This window comes from Typha latifolia, chromosome 10, assembly GCF_019914945.1.
Source record: "Typha latifolia isolate L0001 chromosome 10, TyphaL0001v2, whole genome shotgun sequence".
In the NCBI taxonomy this organism is placed as follows: Eukaryota; Viridiplantae; Streptophyta; class Magnoliopsida; order Poales; family Typhaceae; genus Typha; species Typha latifolia.
This window is the reverse complement of record NC_133095.1, coordinates 1,926,948-1,945,790: the sequence shown is the minus strand read 5'-3', so window position 1 is coordinate 1,945,790 and position 18,843 is coordinate 1,926,948. Positions and strand designations below refer to the sequence as shown.

The 18,843-nt window shown below is 35.3% G+C and overlaps 5 protein-coding genes across 6 annotated transcripts; 1 reads left to right on the top strand and 4 right to left on the bottom strand.

Annotated features, from left to right (window-relative positions):
* Positions 1–1,860: 1,860 nt before the first annotated feature.
* LOC140796588 (probable aldo-keto reductase 1) lies at positions 1,861–3,836 on the bottom strand. Its single transcript, XM_073149650.1, has 7 exons — positions 3,653–3,836; positions 3,401–3,568; positions 3,105–3,308; positions 2,846–3,018; positions 2,647–2,743; positions 2,373–2,526; positions 1,861–2,175 (listed from the first exon to the last, which is right to left on the bottom strand). The coding sequence occupies exons 1-7, from the start codon at positions 3,713–3,715 to the stop codon at positions 1,982–1,984; spliced, it is 1,053 nt and encodes a 350-aa protein (XP_073005751.1). The 5' UTR covers positions 3,716–3,836; the 3' UTR covers positions 1,861–1,981.
* A 1,873-nt stretch (positions 3,837–5,709) lies between these two features.
* LOC140796667 (early light-induced protein 1, chloroplastic-like) lies at positions 5,710–6,795 on the bottom strand. Its single transcript, XM_073149741.1, has 3 exons — positions 6,621–6,795; positions 6,452–6,517; positions 5,710–6,243 (listed from the first exon to the last, which is right to left on the bottom strand). Exons 1-3 carry the CDS (start codon positions 6,744–6,746, stop codon positions 5,899–5,901), a joined length of 537 nt encoding a protein of 178 aa, XP_073005842.1. The 5' UTR covers positions 6,747–6,795; the 3' UTR covers positions 5,710–5,898.
* Positions 6,796–10,322: 3,527 nt separating this feature from the next.
* Positions 10,323–12,330, top strand: LOC140796584 (probable aldo-keto reductase 1). The gene is made up of 7 exons (XM_073149644.1): positions 10,323–10,571; positions 10,657–10,824; positions 10,918–11,121; positions 11,208–11,380; positions 11,483–11,579; positions 11,700–11,853; positions 12,051–12,330. Exons 1-7 carry the CDS (start codon positions 10,509–10,511, stop codon positions 12,242–12,244), a joined length of 1,053 nt encoding a protein of 350 aa, XP_073005745.1. The 5' UTR covers positions 10,323–10,508; the 3' UTR covers positions 12,245–12,330.
* A 1,959-nt stretch (positions 12,331–14,289) lies between these two features.
* On the bottom strand, positions 14,290–15,340 carry LOC140797028 (early light-induced protein 2, chloroplastic-like). The gene is made up of 3 exons (XM_073150297.1): positions 15,139–15,340; positions 14,966–15,031; positions 14,290–14,769 (listed from the first exon to the last, which is right to left on the bottom strand). The coding sequence occupies exons 1-3, from the start codon at positions 15,265–15,267 to the stop codon at positions 14,425–14,427; spliced, it is 540 nt and encodes a 179-aa protein (XP_073006398.1). The 5' UTR covers positions 15,268–15,340; the 3' UTR covers positions 14,290–14,424.
* Positions 15,341–17,157: 1,817 nt separating this feature from the next.
* On the bottom strand, positions 17,158–18,399 carry LOC140796992 (early light-induced protein 2, chloroplastic-like). 2 transcript variants are annotated; one of them, XM_073150230.1, is made up of 3 exons: positions 18,193–18,399; positions 17,985–18,071; positions 17,158–17,686 (listed from the first exon to the last, which is right to left on the bottom strand). In XM_073150230.1, exons 1-3 carry the CDS (start codon positions 18,316–18,318, stop codon positions 17,342–17,344), a joined length of 558 nt encoding a protein of 185 aa, XP_073006331.1. In that variant the 5' UTR covers positions 18,319–18,399; the 3' UTR covers positions 17,158–17,341. The 2 variants fall into 2 exon arrangements, with proteins under 2 accessions (XP_073006331.1, XP_073006333.1); XM_073150232.1 differs by having other exon boundaries at positions 17,985–18,068; positions 18,193–18,386.
* Positions 18,400–18,843: the final 444 nt, after the last annotated feature.

Sequence of the window (18,843 nt, the reverse complement as noted above, 5' to 3'; positions counted from 1 at the left end):
GACTTTATAATTTTGTTCGCTTTTGATCAAACATTAGGAAGATTTTTATACATCAAAAGGAAAATGTAGGAGTTGAATAATATAACTTTCAGATAATAGGATTCGACTGACGAAAATTAAAAATATAGTGTGTTTTAATAATTTTCTCTAAAGAGTGGTCTTTGGCACAGAATGCAATAAATTGACTCTTGGTAAGATTAGAGCTAGACTTTACTTTTGGAGAGTAATTATTTCTTCGTTATCTAACAGTTTAGGGAAATATTTAAATAATACTCTATATTTTTATTGTTAACCGGTTAAAACGTTATCTTTGAAGATTTGTAATTTGATCTCTCTTTTCTCTAATAAAAAATTTTATATAACATCATTGTGTTACTTTAACTAACGGTCTTTAATTTTAATATATATTTTAATAACTCTAATGATTAAATATTTTTTAACCTTATCTTTTTAAACCATATCCCATCGTAACTCATTGACCAAATAAAAGAAATCGTAAAGCTAATTACTCTATAAAGTCTGTTGTTTAACCTTATGAGAAAACATATAATTAAGAAACTCCACCTCGATCCAACATTTTTTTTCTAGCAATTTCATGAATCAAAAACTTCATATGTTCATAAAGATAGTTCGCAAACTTCCGGTCAACGTGAAATGGCAAAGGATCTCACCATCCATCATTAGTTTATTACATAGCATCCCAAGGAGACAGGAAAATATATAACAAAAGTTCTTAGTCCATAATATGATCTCTTTTTTTAGAATAATAACTAAACATCAAAATAATTATATTGTAGAATATAAATATTATTTATTAATATTATATCTTATACTACATTCTAATCTAATTATTAATTTATCCTTAATTTGACTTCAAATTCTTTTAAATATCTTATTGTAAATTATCTCTTATTACTTTTCTCTTTCAAACATTTTATCATAATTTATTATTTCTCACTCTCTATAAAACATTTTATTAACATCTTACCATAATTTATCACACATCTTTTATCATATTTTTTATATTTTAAAATAAATAAATAAAATTCAATTTAAACAGCATATATATCAATAATTTAATATTTCATAAAAATAAACACATTTTAAAAAGTATTATTATTAATAATTTTTTGTAATATATATTATAAAATTATTACTAATATGGTATTGAATTTGTAAAATAATTTTTATATATGTAAAAATAACACCAAAAATATAATACAAATAAGAGAATTTTACAAATCATACCATACATTTTACCTACTTTGTTATTTACATTCCATCTTTGAGGATTTTATAATTCAATCCCTCACTTTTATCTATGATTCTCATATAATACCCTGGCGTTATTTTGATTAACTGGTATGTCCAAATTATTAAAATACTTTTATCTCTTTTTTTCCTTCTAGTAATTTAGGTATTTCTATATTATTTTATATATTATAATGTAATATTAATATAGCTAAAATAAAATATATGAAAGTGTAAATATTTTAATATTATTACTAATATCATTTTGCAAAGATTTATTAAAAAACATATGTTCTATGTAAAATAAAATTGTATTATTTTCGACCAACATTGTATTTCAAATTTATGTCTCTAGCATTGCATTGCATAATTATTTCTCTATATTATATACATTGCATATGTAATACCATAGCCTATAATTGCACAATAAATGCTAAACTATTATATACATAAAATATATTAATCTTTTTACTATCTATTTCATCAATATACTTTAAATTAAATCGGAGGTATTTTAGTAATATTTTATTTTTTATCTTTATTTTATATCATATTAAATATAATTATTACATCTTTATTTCATAATACAAATAAACATAGGAATAATTATTCCTAAAAAAAATCTTTTATTTCGATAATAATAATTTCTTTTTGTTATTTCTAATTCATCTCTATTTTTAAGGTGAACAGGCCCTTAGTGCTAACAAGGCATGTTAGGGATAGAACGGTCTTATGCAGAGGATTTGTTCTGTTTCTTTGGTGTATCTGCATACTTCCAGCAAAATTGTTCGGAGACACTGAAGGTTCTGGAACCTGCTACGTCTTCTTCACGGACTGCATCAGATATTTCTTTCAGGTCATCTTCAGTGAGCTTCACTTTTAAAGAGCCAATGTTGTCATCCAGGTTCTTGATCTTGGTTGTTCCTGAAATATTGGAAATAGGAAGAAAGTGAAGAATAGGCTATATATTTAAAGCACCAGATGAATAGTTCTTAGTCTGCCGTCCTTTTTAATCATTATGAGATTCAGGCTCTCCCATAACCTACTGCATTTTTTTCTTATTAGGATGATAATTGATGATGCCGGCAATGTTATTATTGCAAATTTACAGCCAAGCTTACCTGGGATAGGAGCAACATCATCCCCTTGATGAAGAACCCAAGCTAAAGCTAGTTGAGCAGGGGTAAGATGATGCTTCGTGGCTAGACTTTCGAGTCGCAAATATAGAGGTTTGTTCTTTTGTAAGTTTCCTCCGGTAAACCTTGGATGTGAACTCTGATAAATTCATAAGCTTAACCATGAGTAAGAAAATTTTGATTAATCAATTATATGAGCATATCAATCAGAAGAGATCTCAAAATTTTCTCAAACTTTAAGAAATTTAAACTTTATTACCAGGTACATATCAGGTGGCAGTTCTTCTACGATTCCTTTCCCACCGAAAAAACCACGGCCAAGAGGGCTGTATGGAACTATCCCAATGCCCAATTCTCTGTATTCCAGATGATACCATAAGCACAAGTAGGATATACTTTGGACAGAGATGCATAGAATATCAACTACCTTCTTCTCCAAAATTTCACAAACAACATACCTGCACAACGGTACAATCTCGGACTCGATGTCCCTTGTCCAAAGAGACCACTCCATCTGCAATGCGGAGATCGGATGAACGGCATGCGCACGCCTAATGGTGTCAGGGCTCGCCTCGGACAACCCAATGTACTTAATTTTCCCCTCTTCCACCAACTTCTTGAGCTCTCCCATCTACAAAATACCCAAATTCAATCACCAACCATCCTAGCAACAATGGACTTAGCCAAACTATCTACACTGATTAGAGTACTACTCACCGTTTCCTCTATTGGCACAGTCTTATCAATTCTATGCTGGTAGTAAAGATCAATGTAATCGAGTCCGAGTCGCTCCAGACTCGCCACACAGCAAGCGCGCACATACTCCGGCTTACCACTAATCTCGTTCCTTCCGGAATTAAATTCCACAACTCCAAACTTTGTAGCCAATTGGATCTTCTCCCTGGGTAGCTGCTTCAATGCCTAAAGATACATACACCAGACATATATCGTGAACTGTAAATTTCCATTCATTCCTCTAAGATGATGAGAGACGAGAGAGAGGAAGTGAAAACCTTGCCGACTAAGATTTCATTAGTGTAAGGTCCGTATATATCCGAGGTGTCGAAGAAGGTGATACCTTCTCGGAAAGCGTGCTTGATGATGGCGATGCCGGCTTCGTCGGTGAGGGGAGAATTGTATTCTCCGGTGAGGCCCAAGCACCCAAATCCCAACTTGGACACCTCCAGGTTACAAAATTCCAAATAAGAAAAAAGTGTTAATTAAGAAAAATTATGATCTTTGATAGATTTGAAGAAGAAATATACCTCCAATCCCTGCGATCCCAGTTTCACTCTAGGAACCATTTGGGCCAGTACCGTTTGCTCCATTGATTCGATTCACGGAGTTGTTGTTCATATTGTTTGGACAAGGACATATTTATAGAGATGATCCTATGAAGGAAGCATTCTTGGTGAGCGCATGGCTTTGCTATGCGAGGGAGAGGAAGTATCAGCCGTGACGAGCTCATGTGTTTGCTAAGCAAGACTATGAGAGAGGATGTAATTGACCCGTTTGGGAATTCCAGGAGGATCGAGTTGAAAGTTAAATAAACGAAAAGTAGTCGCTGCCTACGAGAGAACTGATGTTACGTGAAACTCTAGAAATAGTAAGATACAAATTGAAAAAAAATATTTAAGAAACACTCTAGAAGATAAAGATATATTACATACTATTAATAATAATATATATATAATAAAATATAAAAAAGAGGATCGTAAATATAAAAAAATTTACATAAAAAAATTTTAAATAAGTAAAAAATTATAAATCTAAACTCGAATTGAAACTAATTGCTAAAACCTATAGTAGTTAATAAGAAGCATATAGATCACCAACTAATTTCTACGACTTAATCTGTACCAATCTTATTCATTAGACCCCGTGACTCACTATTTCTATGATAGATTTTGAAATCTCAGTGACCCCCCAATGTTGATCGTTTGTGACACGATCCACCTTTTAGGGTTCTATTAAAACTATTTATATATCTTTTAAGAATAAGATAAATATCTTTTAGAAATAAAAATCAAATCTAAGTCAAATGAGATCTTATGTAACTCTAAAAGTTGAAAATGATCTCATTGTATTCACGATGACTTAAAGTATGAACAACTAAATATAAATGTGACGCCTATAGGGTGCGAATAGCCAAAACAAACACTCTATATGTGCGAACGTAGAGTGAACAACCACCGGTGCGTTTGAACGACCCCAAAATATGTTCAAATGTGTTGAACGGTAGATTAGACGGTTGAATGCAAAGTAGTTGTTCGTAAAATTTGATATTCAACCATCATGACACCGTTTAAACACCTAAATAACGATTCTAAAATTTTTGATTTCCATCAAAACCCTGATTGATACACTATTATCAATCTCCTGAGTTTATTTCAATCTGGTTGAGTAGGTCATGCTTAACTTAAGCTTCGTATTTCCAATATTTCAAGAACAATCAAGATCAAGAACCTAGATAACAACACTGGCCCTTTCACGAAAGATGACCTAAAAGAAATATCCGATACAATCGGTGAAGAAGAGGTAGCAAGTTCCAGAACCTAGAGTATCTTTCGAATCGAATAACTGGAAGTATGCAAATACACCAAAGAAACAGAACAATTACTCTGCATAAGATCATTTGATCCCTTCTTTGCCTTGTTATCCTTTAGCATCCTATTGTTTTTCTGTCTTTGAACAGTTTTGTAAGTAATAATGGATTCTTAGACCTTTGCCAGTTCACCTTGGCCGGAATTTTCGGACTATCCTTATATATATATTTGTATATATGAAGTTTTTGGTTCATGAAATTGCTAGAATGGCATCATCCAGGATGACTACAGAGACAAATTTTCATTCAGACTTGTAGCTCTTGGTGATCAAATGTTGGAGATGGAATCTCTAACATTTGACTATAAAGCTTAAATTATTAAATAATGAAGAAATAATCTATTTATTTATTTTGAGGGCCTGATTACTCTCCCGAAGAGTAAATTCTACCTGAAATCTTGGTAATGTTAGAGCCACTTTATTTCACTCTAATGCCCAAGACCACTCTTTGTGCCCCATTTTAAACAAAAAAAATTTATTAAAAACACACTACGTTTGTCTTACATATTTTATTATGTGGATATTTATCTTCGATTGATAAAATAAAAGGAGAACAGTCTCTCAAGATCAAAGGAGGAGTATTTTAAAAAATTTATATTTAAAATAATGTAATACTTTTAATTCTGTTAGTTGCTCAAAATTTTTGGTCAAAATTAATTCTGGAAATTTTTAAGAAATAAAAAGAAATTGTAAGGCTAAAAATTATTCATAAAAAATATAGGCAAAATATATGGTTTTTCTTAATAATTTCCCTATTTCATATTCTGACATCTGCCAACTCCTGACAATTAAATAACAAAATAAATCAACTTCCATATACATAAGTCGAGCAAAAAATGGTTGCATGAGAAGCTATAGCTAGCATTCTAACTCTCATCCTTTCATCTTGTGTACATGATCACTTGTTTCACACAAGAGGCCCTCCCTTGAAGTACTCAGTGAAAGCTAATGCAACCAACCCCATCATTGCAAACCTTCCATTCCACAACTCGGCATTGGCATTCATTAAGCCTTCCGTTTTAGACTGCACGTTCTGGCCCTTGAACAAAGGAATCAAGGAGGCGATGGAGAAGACAGCGGCGGTGCCGACGAACCACGGTATGCCGCCGTTCATGAGCTGAGCAAGCAAATCATCGCCTCTCGCCACCTCGACCGCCATCGCCGATACGAATCCGAGCATCGCCAGACGCCCGTTGATCCTCTCCGGCGCCGGCCCGCTGAATGCTAGCACGTCGGAGAACTTGGTGCTCACCTGACATTATGTTGAACTGGTGGTGAGGAAATATTTTGCATCTTGAGAGATTTCTTCTTGAATCCTTTTTTTTTTGGTTAAAATTTTGAAAAATATCCAATTCCAGAACAACCCCAAATAGACATGATGCAAATGGAGTAGGTACATAATTAACCTGAACTTTTGAAACGATTGATTAGAGAACAAATGGAGAATCAAAATGTCTAACCTTAGCCGCAGGCTTTGGTGCAGGGCTCGGAGTTGCTGGCGCCGATTTCTCCAGTGGCTGCTTTTCCTGCTACCAAAAACAAGGAATAAGTACTCAGGCAAAATGCCGGCGAAAACTTCATCTACTCAGCAAACTCCACGCCCGACTACCACGTAAACTGTGAACCCACCTCGTTTTGGCATCGGACGCGCAGGACAAGCCCACGTTGCAAAGGGAGACCCGATGAACGGTTCTTCTGGGCGACGCGTGGCGCAGTCGATCCCACGTACGAGCTCAGTGTAGCTGAAGCGGCCATCTTCGATATGAAGCAGAGTTCTTCTCACTTCTTCTACTTCCTCACTTCTTCTCAGTTTGCTTTCCATTTGATGGAGCTGAGGGTTGGAATTTATATAGGTGGTCGCGGTTGGTCGTAACAAAGAGGTGCGTGGTGGCCTCCGTGAACCCACGTCAGCTCGGTGGTACGTGGACCCCGTTAGCTTCGCATGGGCTTGGGTGCTGCGTGGTGACGTGGACGGCCGGGTTGCCGGAAGGCGGATGGAGAAATGGTTGAGCGAGCACTTGTGGTGCTAGTTTGCTTATTGTAGTGGAGACGTGTACGTTTTTGGGGCACGTGAAGTGGGGCGGGTATTTTAACCTTTTAAGCTTTTCTAGATATCTATTATTGGAAAATATATATATATAATCTGTGAAAAAAGATCCGAAGGGTGCCCTGACTCTAGACATTCGGACACATGCCGTTTGATATAGCATATATGGCGAGTTATCGTCACGGGATTTCTATCAGCTAGAATTGTGCCCGGGTCGGATGGATGTTGGTACCCTTAGCGGATGGCAGGGTATAGTTATAATTGAGATACTCCTTGCGGATAATAGAGTATGCTCTTAGTCTTTGGGCATGATGTTGAGACCGGGTACCGAGTGTTAACTGTGCATAGTGGTCTAGTATGATGATGACATTGATGACTGAGATGTTGAAAAATGCATATGATTTGATTATCATCTGATTACCTAATTATCGAGTAGTTAATATATATCATATATGGTTACATTTGATATCATAGCATGGTCATGATCGACATGCATCATGTGTTATATGTGAGAGAGAGAGTTATGATGATATTATGACATGAAGACTTGTTTACTCATATTTGAGACCGCCAGCCTCGGGTGTGCCATATTTAGGACAGACTCGGCCAAATCCAAGCAGGCCAGCCCCACCTCGAACCAGGCCAGATCCTAAGGACCAGCCGAGGTTGAGAGGACGACGCCTCCTACCAGCGGACATTGAAGATCGGCATTCTAAGGGCCTATGCTTCTATTGCGACGAGCGCTTCATATCGGGCCATAAATGCGCCAAACAGCCTATTGCCATTATGCTCATGGAGAAGATGATCAAACGTGATTCAGAGGACGACATAAATGTCCAATAGTCGGAAGAGCATGGACAAACCAAAAAGGATGCACACTTGACAAATCAACCACATAAGGTTTGTGAACTACCATAGACACTTTGAGGACAAGGTGGTCGAAAGCGTGGTGGATTGATACGAACCGGATTAGATCAGATCACATCAAAGGGAGAATAGGCTTAATAGATTGAGTCTAATTATCTTATTTAGTTATTTGATTTAATTAAAATCTTAGTAGATTATGATTTTAATTTGGGGAAATGGGTGAGTGCTTGCGGTGCTATGTTGCTCAGGGATTTGGAGACGTGTACGCTCCCGGCGACTACTTTTCGTTTTTTAACTTTCAACTCGATCCTCGTGGAATTTCCAAACGGGTCAATTACATCCTCTCTCCTAGTCTTCCAATGATGGGGTTGGTTGCATTAGCTTTCACTGAGTACTTCAAGGGAGGGCCTCTTGTGTGAAGCAAGTGATCATGTACTCAAGATGAAAGGATGAGAGTTAGAATGCTAGCTATAGCTTCTCATGCAACCATTTTTTGCTCGACTTATGTATATTGAAGTTGATTTATTTTGTTATTTAATTGTCAGGAGTTGGCAGATGTCAGAATATGAAATAGGGAAATTATTAAGAAAAACCATATATTTTGCCTATATTTTTTATGAATAATTTTTAGCCTTACAATTTCTTTTTATTTCTTAAAAATATCCAGAATTAATTTTGACCAAAAATTTTGAGCAACTAACAGAATTAAAAGTATTACATTATTTTAAATATAAAATTTTTAAAATACTCCTTCTTTGATCTTGAGAGACTGTTCTCCTTTTATTTTATCAATCGAAGATAAATATCCACATAATAAAATATGTAAGACAAACGTAGTGTGTTTTTAATAAACTTTTTTTGTTTAAAATGGGACACAAAGAGTGGTCTTGGGCATTAGAGTGAAATAAAGTGGCTCTAACATTACCAAGATTTCAGGTAGAATTTATTCTTCGGGAGAGTAATCAGGCCCTCAAAATAAATAAATAGATTATTTCTTCATTATTTAATAATTTAAGCTTTATAGTCAAATGTTAGAGATTCCATCTCCAACATTTGATCACCAAGAGCTACAAGTCTGAATGAAAATTTGTCTCTGTAGTCATCCTGGATGATGCCATTCTAGCAATTTCATGAACCAAAAACTTCATATATACAAATATATATATAAGGATAGTCCGAAAATTCCGGCCAAGGTGAACTGGCAAAGGTCTAAGAATCCATTATTACTTACAAAACTGTTCAAAGACAGAAAAACAATAGGATGCTAAAGGATAACAAGGCAAAGAAGGGATCAAATGATCTTATGCAGAGTAATTGTTCTGTTTCTTTGGTGTATTTGCATACTTCCAGTTATTCGATTCGAAAGATACTCTAGGTTCTGGAACTTGCTACCTCTTCTTCACCGATTGTATCGGATATTTCTTTTAGGTCATCTTTCGTGAAAGGGCCAGTGTTGTTATCTAGGTTCTTGATCTTGATTGTTCTTGAAATATTGGAAATACGAAGCTTAAGTTAAGCATGACCTACTCAACCAGATTGAAATAAACTCAGGAGATTGATAATAGTGTATCAATCAGGGTTTTGATGGAAATCAAAAATTTTAGAATCGTTATTTAGGTGTTTAAACGGTGTCATGATGGTTGAATATCAAATTTTACGAACAACTACTTTGCATTCAACCGTCTAATCTACCGTTCAACACATTTGAACATATTTTGGGGTCGTTCAAACGCACCAGGTGGTTGTTCACTCTACGTTCGCACATATAGAGTGTTTGTTTTGGCTATTCGCACCCTATAGGCGTCACATTTATATTTAGTTGTTCATACTTTAAGTCATCGTGAATACAATGAGATCATTTTCAACTTTTAGAGTTACATAAGATCTCATTTGACTTAGATTTGATTTTTATTTCTAAAAGATATTTATCTTATTCTTAAAAGATATATAAATAGTTTTAATAGAACCCTAAAAGGTGGATCGTGTCACAAACGATCAACATTGGGGGGTCACTGAGATTTCAAAATCTATCATAGAAATAGTGAGTCACGGGGTCTAATGAATAAGATTGGTACAGATTAAGTCGTAGAAATTAGTTGGTGATCTATATGCTTCTTATTAACTACTATAGGTTTTAGCAATTAGTTTCAATTCGAGTTTAGATTTATAATTTTTTACTTATTTAAAATTTTTTTATGTAAATTTTTTTATATTTACGATCCTCTTTTTTATATTTTATTATATATATATTATTATTAATAGTATGTAATATATCTTTATCTTCTAGAGTGTTTCTTAAATATTTTTTTTCAATTTGTATCTTACTATTTCTAGAGTTTCACGTAACATCAGTTCTCTCGTAGGCAGCGACTACTTTTCGTTTATTTAACTTTCAACTCGATCCTCCTGGAATTCCCAAACGGGTCAATTACATCCTCTCTCATAGTCTTGCTTAGCAAACACATGAGCTCGTCACGGCTGATACTTCCTCTCCCTCGCATAGCAAAGCCATGCGCTCACCAAGAATGCTTCCTTCATAGGATCATCTCTATAAATATGTCCTTGTCCAAACAATATGAACAACAACTCCGTGAATCGAATCAATGGAGCAAACGGTACTGGCCCAAATGGTTCCTAGAGTGAAACTGGGATCGCAGGGATTGGAGGTATATTTCTTCTTCAAATCTATCAAAGATCATAATTTTTTCTTAATTAACACTTTTTTCTTATTTGGAATTTTGTAACCTGGAGGTGTCCAAGTTGGGATTTGGGTGCTTGGGCCTCACCGGAGAATACAATTCTCCCCTCACCGACGAAGCCGGCATCGCCATCATCAAGCACGCTTTCCGAGAAGGTATCACCTTCTTCGACACCTCGGATATATACGGACCTTACACTAATGAAATCTTAGTCGGCAAGGTTTTTCACTTCCTCTCTCTCGTCTCTCATCATCTTAGAGGAATGAATGGAAATTTACAGTTCACGATATATGTCTGGTGTATGTATCTTTAGGCATTGAAGCAGCTACCCAGGGAGAAGATCCAATTGGCTACAAAGTTTGGAGTTGTGGAATTTAATTCCGGAAGGAACGAGATTAGTGGTAAGCCGGAGTATGTGCGCGCTTGCTGTGTGGCGAGTCTGGAGCGACTCGGACTCGATTACATTGATCTTTACTACCAGCATAGAATTGATAAGACTGTGCCAATAGAGGAAACGGTGAGTAGTACTCTAATCAGTGTAGATAGTTTGGCTAAGTCCATTGTTGCTAGGATGGTTGGTGATTGAATTTGGGTATTTTGTAGATGGGAGAGCTCAAGAAGTTGGTGGAAGAGGGGAAAATTAAGTACATTGGGTTGTCCGAGGCGAGCCCTGACACCATTAGGCGTGCGCATGCCGTTCATCCGATCTCCGCATTGCAGATGGAGTGGTCTCTTTGGACAAGGGACATCGAGTCCGAGATTGTACCGTTGTGCAGGTATGTTGTTTGTGAAATTTTGGAGAAGAAGGTAGTTGATATTCTATGCATCTCTGTCCAAAGTATATCCTACTTGTGCTTATGGTATCATCTGGAATACAGAGAATTGGGCATTGGGATAGTTCCATACAGCCCTCTTGGCCGTGGTTTTTTCGGTGGGAAAGGAATCGTAGAAGAACTGCCACCTGATATGTACCTGGTAATAAAGTTTAAATTTCTTAAAGTTTGAGAAAATTTTGAGATCTCTTCTGATTGATATGCTCATATAATTGATTAATCAAAATTTTCTTACTCATGGTTAAGCTTATGAATTTATCAGAGTTCACATCCAAGGTTTACCGGAGGAAACTTACAAAAGAACAAACCTCTATATTTGCGACTCGAAAGTCTAGCCACGAAGCATCATCTTACCCCTGCTCAACTAGCTTTAGCTTGGGTTCTTCATCAAGGGGATGATGTTGCTCCTATCCCAGGTAAGCTTGGCTGTAAATTTGCAATAATAACATTGCCGGCATCATCAATTATCATCCTAATAAGAAAAAAATGCAGTAGGTTATGGGAGAGCCTGAATCTCATAATGATTAAAAAGGACGGCAGACTAAGAACTATTCATCTGGTGCTTTAAATATATAGCCTATTCTTCACTTTCTTCCTATTTCCAATATTTCAGGAACAACCAAGATCAAGAACCTGGATGACAACATTGGCTCTTTAAAAGTGAAGCTCACTGAAGATGACCTGAAAGAAATATCTGATGCAGTCCGTGAAGAAGACGTAGCAGGTTCCAGAACCTTCAGTGTCTCCGAACAATTTTGCTGGAAGTATGCAGATACACCAAAGAAACAGAACAAATCCTCTGCATAAGACCGTTCTATCCCTAACATGCCTTGTTAGCACTAAGGGCCTGTTCACCTTAAAAATAGAGATGAATTAGAAATAACAAAAAGAAATTATTATTATCGAAATAAAAGATTTTTTTAGGAATAATTATTCCTATGTTTATTTGTATTATGAAATAAAGATGTAATAATTATATTTAATATGATATAAAATAAAGATAAAAAATAAAATATTACTAAAATACCTCCGATTTAATTTAAAGTATATTGATGAAATAGATAGTAAAAAGATTAATATATTTTATGTATATAATAGTTTAGCATTTATTGTGCAATTATAGGCTATGGTATTACATATGCAATGTATATAATATAGAGAAATAATTATGCAATGCAATGCTAGAGACATAAATTTGAAATACAATGTTGGTCGAAAATAATACAATTTTATTTTACATAGAACATATGTTTTTTAATAAATCTTTGCAAAATGATATTAGTAATAATATTAAAATATTTACACTTTCATATATTTTATTTTAGCTATATTAATATTACATTATAATATATAAAATAATATAGAAATACCTAAATTACTAGAAGGAAAAAAGAGATAAAAGTATTTTAATAATTTGGACATACCAGTTAATCAAAATAACGCCAGGGTATTATATGAGAATCATAGATAAAAGTGAGGGATTGAATTATAAAATCCTCAAAGATGGAATGTAAATAACAAAGTAGGTAAAATGTATGGTATGATTTGTAAAATTCTCTTATTTGTATTATATTTTTGGTGTTATTTTTACATATATAAAAATTATTTTACAAATTCAATACCATATTAGTAATAATTTTATAATATATATTACAAAAAATTATTAATAATAATACTTTTTAAAATGTGTTTATTTTTATGAAATATTAAATTATTGATATATATGCTGTTTAAATTGAATTTTATTTATTTATTTTAAAATATAAAAAATATGATAAAAGATGTGTGATAAATTATGGTAAGATGTTAATAAAATGTTTTATAGAGAGTGAGAAATAATAAATTATGATAAAATGTTTGAAAGAGAAAAGTAATAAGAGATAATTTACAATAAGATATTTAAAAGAATTTGAAGTCAAATTAAGGATAAATTAATAATTAGATTAGAATGTAGTATAAGATATAATATTAATAAATAATATTTATATTCTACAATATAATTATTTTGATGTTTAGTTATTATTCTAAAAAAAGAGATCATATTATGGACTAAGAACTTTTGTTATATATTTTCCTGTCTCCTTGGGATGCTATGTAATAAACTAATGATGGATGGTGAGATCCTTTGCCATTTCACGTTGACCGGAAGTTTGCGAACTATCTTTATGAACATATGAAGTTTTTGATTCATGAAATTGCTAGAAAAAAATGTTGGATCGAGGTGGAGTTTCTTAATTATATGTTTTCTCATAAGGTTAAACAACAGACTTTATAGAGTAATTAGCTTTACGATTTCTTTTATTTGGTCAATGAGTTACGATGGGATATGGTTTAAAAAGATAAGGTTAAAAAATATTTAATCATTAGAGTTATTAAAATATATATTAAAATTAAAGACCGTTAGTTAAAGTAACACAATGATGTTATATAAAATTTTTTATTAGAGAAAAGAGAGATCAAATTACAAATCTTCAAAGATAACGTTTTAACCGGTTAACAATAAAAATATAGAGTATTATTTAAAAATATTTCCCTAAACTGTTAGATAACGAAGAAATAATTACTCTCCAAAAGTAAAGTCTAGCTCTAATCTTACCAAGAGTCAATTTATTGCATTCTGTGCCAAAGACCACTCTTTAGAGAAAATTATTAAAACACACTATATTTTTAATTTTCGTCAGTCGAATCCTATTATCTGAAAGTTATATTATTCAACTCCTACATTTTCCTTTTGATGTATAAAAATCTTCCTAATGTTTGATCAAAAGCGAACAAAATTATAAAGTCAAATAAGATGTATTTTAAATTTCCCTATTTTCATATTCTAACATATTCCAACTGGTGACAATTCATAACAGAAACAATCAATTTCCATATTCATTAGTAGAGCAAAAAAACGTAGTTACAGAAAGCTATAACTTAAAGCTTGAAGTCTAACTCTCATCCTTTTGTCCTCATAAGTTAAGATGAGTACATGATCACTAACTTTACACAAGAGGCCCTCCCTTGAAGTACTCGGTGAAAGCTAATGCAACCAACCCCATCATTGCAAACCTTCCATTCCACAGTTCGGCGTTGGCATTCATGAAGCCATCGGTTTTAGACTGCACGTTCTGGCCCTTGAACAAAGGAATCAGGGAGGCAACGGAGAAGACGGCGGCGGTGCCAACGAACCACGGTAAACCGCCGTTCATGAGCTGAACAAACAAATCATCCCCTCTCGCCACCTCGACCGCCATCGCCGACACGAAGCCGAGCATCGCCAGACGCCCGTTGATCCTCTCCGGTGCCGGCCCGCTGAACGCTAGCACGTCGGAGAACTTGGTGCTCACCTGAAATTATGTTGAACTGGTGGTGAGAACTCATTTTGCATCTTGATAGATTTCCTTTTGAGTCTTTTTTCATTTCACAATCTATAATATGTGTTTATTCGTATTTTCAATTCGATCTTATGTTGTTGAAAAAGAAACTATTCCTAATAAATCCATTTTCTTAAGGTACATATCATTGACGATAAAAATGTCCAACCTTAGCTGCAGGCTTTGGTGCAGGGCTCGGAGTCCCCGGCGACGATCTCCCCAGTGGCTGCTTTCCCTGCTACCAAAACAAAAAATAAGTTCTCGTGCAAAAACCGGCGAAGACTTCATCTACTTGGTAAAACCACCACCGTCGATCGACTACCACGTAAACAGTAAACCCACCTCGCTTTGGCATCGGACGCGCAGGACGCCCCCACGTTGCGAAGGGAGACCCGATGAGCGGCTCTTGTGGACGACGCGCGGCGCCGTCGATCCCACGTAGGAAGAACTCAGTGTAGCTGAAGCGGCCATGTTAGATATGAAGCAAAGTTCTCGTCACTTCTTCTCACTTTTGCTCTCCATTTGATGGAAGGGAGAGTATAATTTATAGAGAAGGGTGCAGTGCGGTTTGGTCGTAACAAAGAGGGGCACGGTGGCTGCCGGGAAGCCACGTCAGCTCAGAGGTACGTGGACCCCGCCAGCTCCGCATGGGCTCGGGTGGTGAGTGGTGATGTGGTCGACCGGGTTACCAGAAGGTGGGAGAAGGTTCGAGAAGTTTGGGGAAATGGGTGAGTGCTTGTGGTGCTACGTTGCTCAGGGATTTGGAGACGTGTACGCTCCTGGCACGTGAAGTGGGGCGGGTATTTTAACCTTTTAAGCTCTTCTAGATATCTATTATTGAAAACATAAATAAATATCTGCGAAAATAGATTCCGAATGTTTTCCTATAATATTTTATTTTATTTTAAAATAATATCTAATGAAGAAATGAAAGAATTATAATATGGTTTATGTATTCGCTTTCAGCTTACGTGTATATTCTATTAATTCTAATACAATTCTAATAGTTGGATGAACACGATAAATATATTGGCTCGTAGAAATAATAATAATTACTTAAAATACAAACAAATATCATTATTTAACCAGCCGGAGATTTATTTGGTTTAATTTGATGTAAAAAAGAAAATTTGACTAATCCTGTGCAATGGAAACCATTTTTATTTCGCAAGCAAAATGACTCAAAAGAGTATGAACAGTGCGTTGACCTGTCAAATACTTAATGGAGGAGATTCGCACTATATAAAGAACGTTTATTATTTGGAGAACCAATTGAAGAAATGAAAATCACAAAGCCCAAAAAAAAAGGCATGAATAAATTAATCACTAATACGTGGACTGACTCACCATAGTCAATAATATACATGACATCCTTCCTAACGTTATTAGTGCAATTCTTGAATCAAGAGATTTTGCATCACAGTTAAAAACTCTAGAGAGCCTTTGTCTCCTTACCACGTCCACATAATATTGGCATTTAACTGCCAAATATATTTGATATGTACTCGATGATATATTTGATATATATATATATATATATATATATATATATATATATATATATATGTATGTATGTATGTACTATACGCTAGTTTCTCTCTTTTAACTCTTTAATGTTCCACAGTTATATATATATATATATATATGTCTCCCTTTTAGTTTTTTCACTGATTTGCAGTCACATGTAAGTACTACTTATTTATGAACTATAGTTATATTTATGTAATACGTAGGTTTTTATTTTTAATTTTATAAGATACATTTAATGCAGCTAATATGTATAATATTATAAGGCTCTTTTTCTCTCGCATAGGCTTTTAATTGAGAATCGAACTAATAGAGAATAACGGCCACCGGGTTTATAGAAAAATTGGCACATACCTCTCTTATGATCAAGGAAATCATATTCCCGACTCTAATTTAAAATAATAATTATAAAAATATTATTTAATAATTTGATATATTAATTTGACTCGACGATAATTAACTAGATAGATAGTGTGAATGATATATAAGAAGAGAAAAGAATAATACAGCAGACAGTGCGTGACTCAAATGGTTCCGAGAGTGAAACTTGGATCACAGGGATTGGAGGTAGATTTCTTCTTCATATCTAACAAATATCATAAATTTTTCTTAATTAACGCTTAATCTTTTCGGATTTTGTAACCTGGAGATATCCAAGCCTCTCCAGTCACTGATGAAGCCGGCTTCGCCATCATCGAGCACGCTTAATTTCTGAGAGTGCATGATCTTCTTCTATACCTAAGATTATTGTGACCTCACGCTAATGAAACCTTAGTCGGCAAGCATAATTAACCTGTAAATTGTAAGAGTAATGAAAAATATTCACAAGTAATATTGGCAAAATAAAGGATGCTTTCAATAAATTTCCTAATTCATATTCTGAATCTGCCAACTCGCGGCAATTCATAACAGAAAAATCAACTTCCCATATACATAATTGCCTGACAAGCTACGGCTAGCATTCTAACTCTCATCCTTTTTGTCTTCAAAAGTTAAGATGAGTACATGATCACTAACTTTACACAAGAGGTCCTCCCTTTAAGTACTCGGTGAAAGCTAATGCGACCAACCCCATCATTGCAAACCTTCCATTCCACAACTCGGCGTTGGCATTCATAAAGCCTTCCGTTTTAGACTGCACGTTCTGGCCCTTGAACAAAGGAATCAAGGAGGCAACAGAGAAGACTGCGGCGGTGCCGACGAACCACGGTAAACCGCCGTTCATGAGCTGAGCAAACAAGTCATCGCCTCTCGCCACCTCGACTGCCATCGCCGACACGAAGCCGAGCATCGCCAGACGCCCGTTGATCCTCTCCGGCGCCGGCCCGCTGAATGCTAGCACGTCGGAGAACTTGGTGCTCACCTGAAGTTAAGTTGAACTAGTGGTGAGAATTCATTTTGCATCTTGATAGATTTCTTTTTGAGTCTTTTTATTTCACAATCTATAATATGTGTTCAATCCTATTTTCAATTCGATCCTTATGTTGTTAAAAGAAAAAGAAAAAACTATTCCAAATAGACATGGTGTAACTGGAATAGGTACATAATATACGGTTGTGAACGAATAAATCCGTTACTTTTAGGTACGTATCATTGCGTAATAACCTGAACTTTTGAAAAGATTAGATAGAGAAGAAATGGAGGAGGAAAAAATGTCCAACCTTAGCTGCAGGCTTTGGTGCAGGGCTCGGAGTAGGCTGCGGAGGCGGAGTTACCGTCGCCGATTTATCCAATGGCTGCTTTTCCTGCTACCAAAACAAACAAACAAAAAAGGCACAAAAAATAAGTACTCGTGGGAAAAACCGGCGAAGACTTCATCTACTTGGTAAACCCCACTGTCGATCGACTACCACGTAAGGGTAAACCCACCTCGCTTTGGCATCGGACGCGCAGGACGCGCCCACGTTGCAGAGGGAGACCCGATGAACGGCTCTTCTGGACGATGCGTGGAGCGGTAGACCCCACGTAGGAGCTCAGTGTAGCTGAAGCGGCCATCTTTAATGTGAAGCAAAGATTTTCTCTCTTCTTCTCGGTTTGCTCTTCTCAGTTTGCTTTCTATTGGATGGAATGGAGGGTGGAATTTATAGAGATGGGTGGGATTGGTCGTAACAAAGAGGTCCGCCGTGGCTGCCATGAATCCACGTCAGCTTGATAGTCTCGGTGTGACGTGGACCCCGTCGGCTTCACATAGCTTTGGTGGCGACGTGGACGGTTGGATTACCAAAAGGTGGGAGAAGGTTCAAGAAGTTTGGGGAAGTGAACGGGCATTTGTGGTGCTAAGTGCGTTAGGGCCATAGGAGAGTGGAGACGTGTAAGCTTTTGGCACGTGAAGTGGGGCAGGTAATTTAACCTTTTAATTTTAAGATAATATTATGAAATAAATATCTGCGAAATTATTTTCCACGAGAGTTAAATTTTCCTTAAAATAACAACATCTAACGAAAAATGGAAATACTGGTAGTACGGTTTGTACATTACATTACCTTGCATAAATAATAATTCTTATTTATTTGCTTTCTC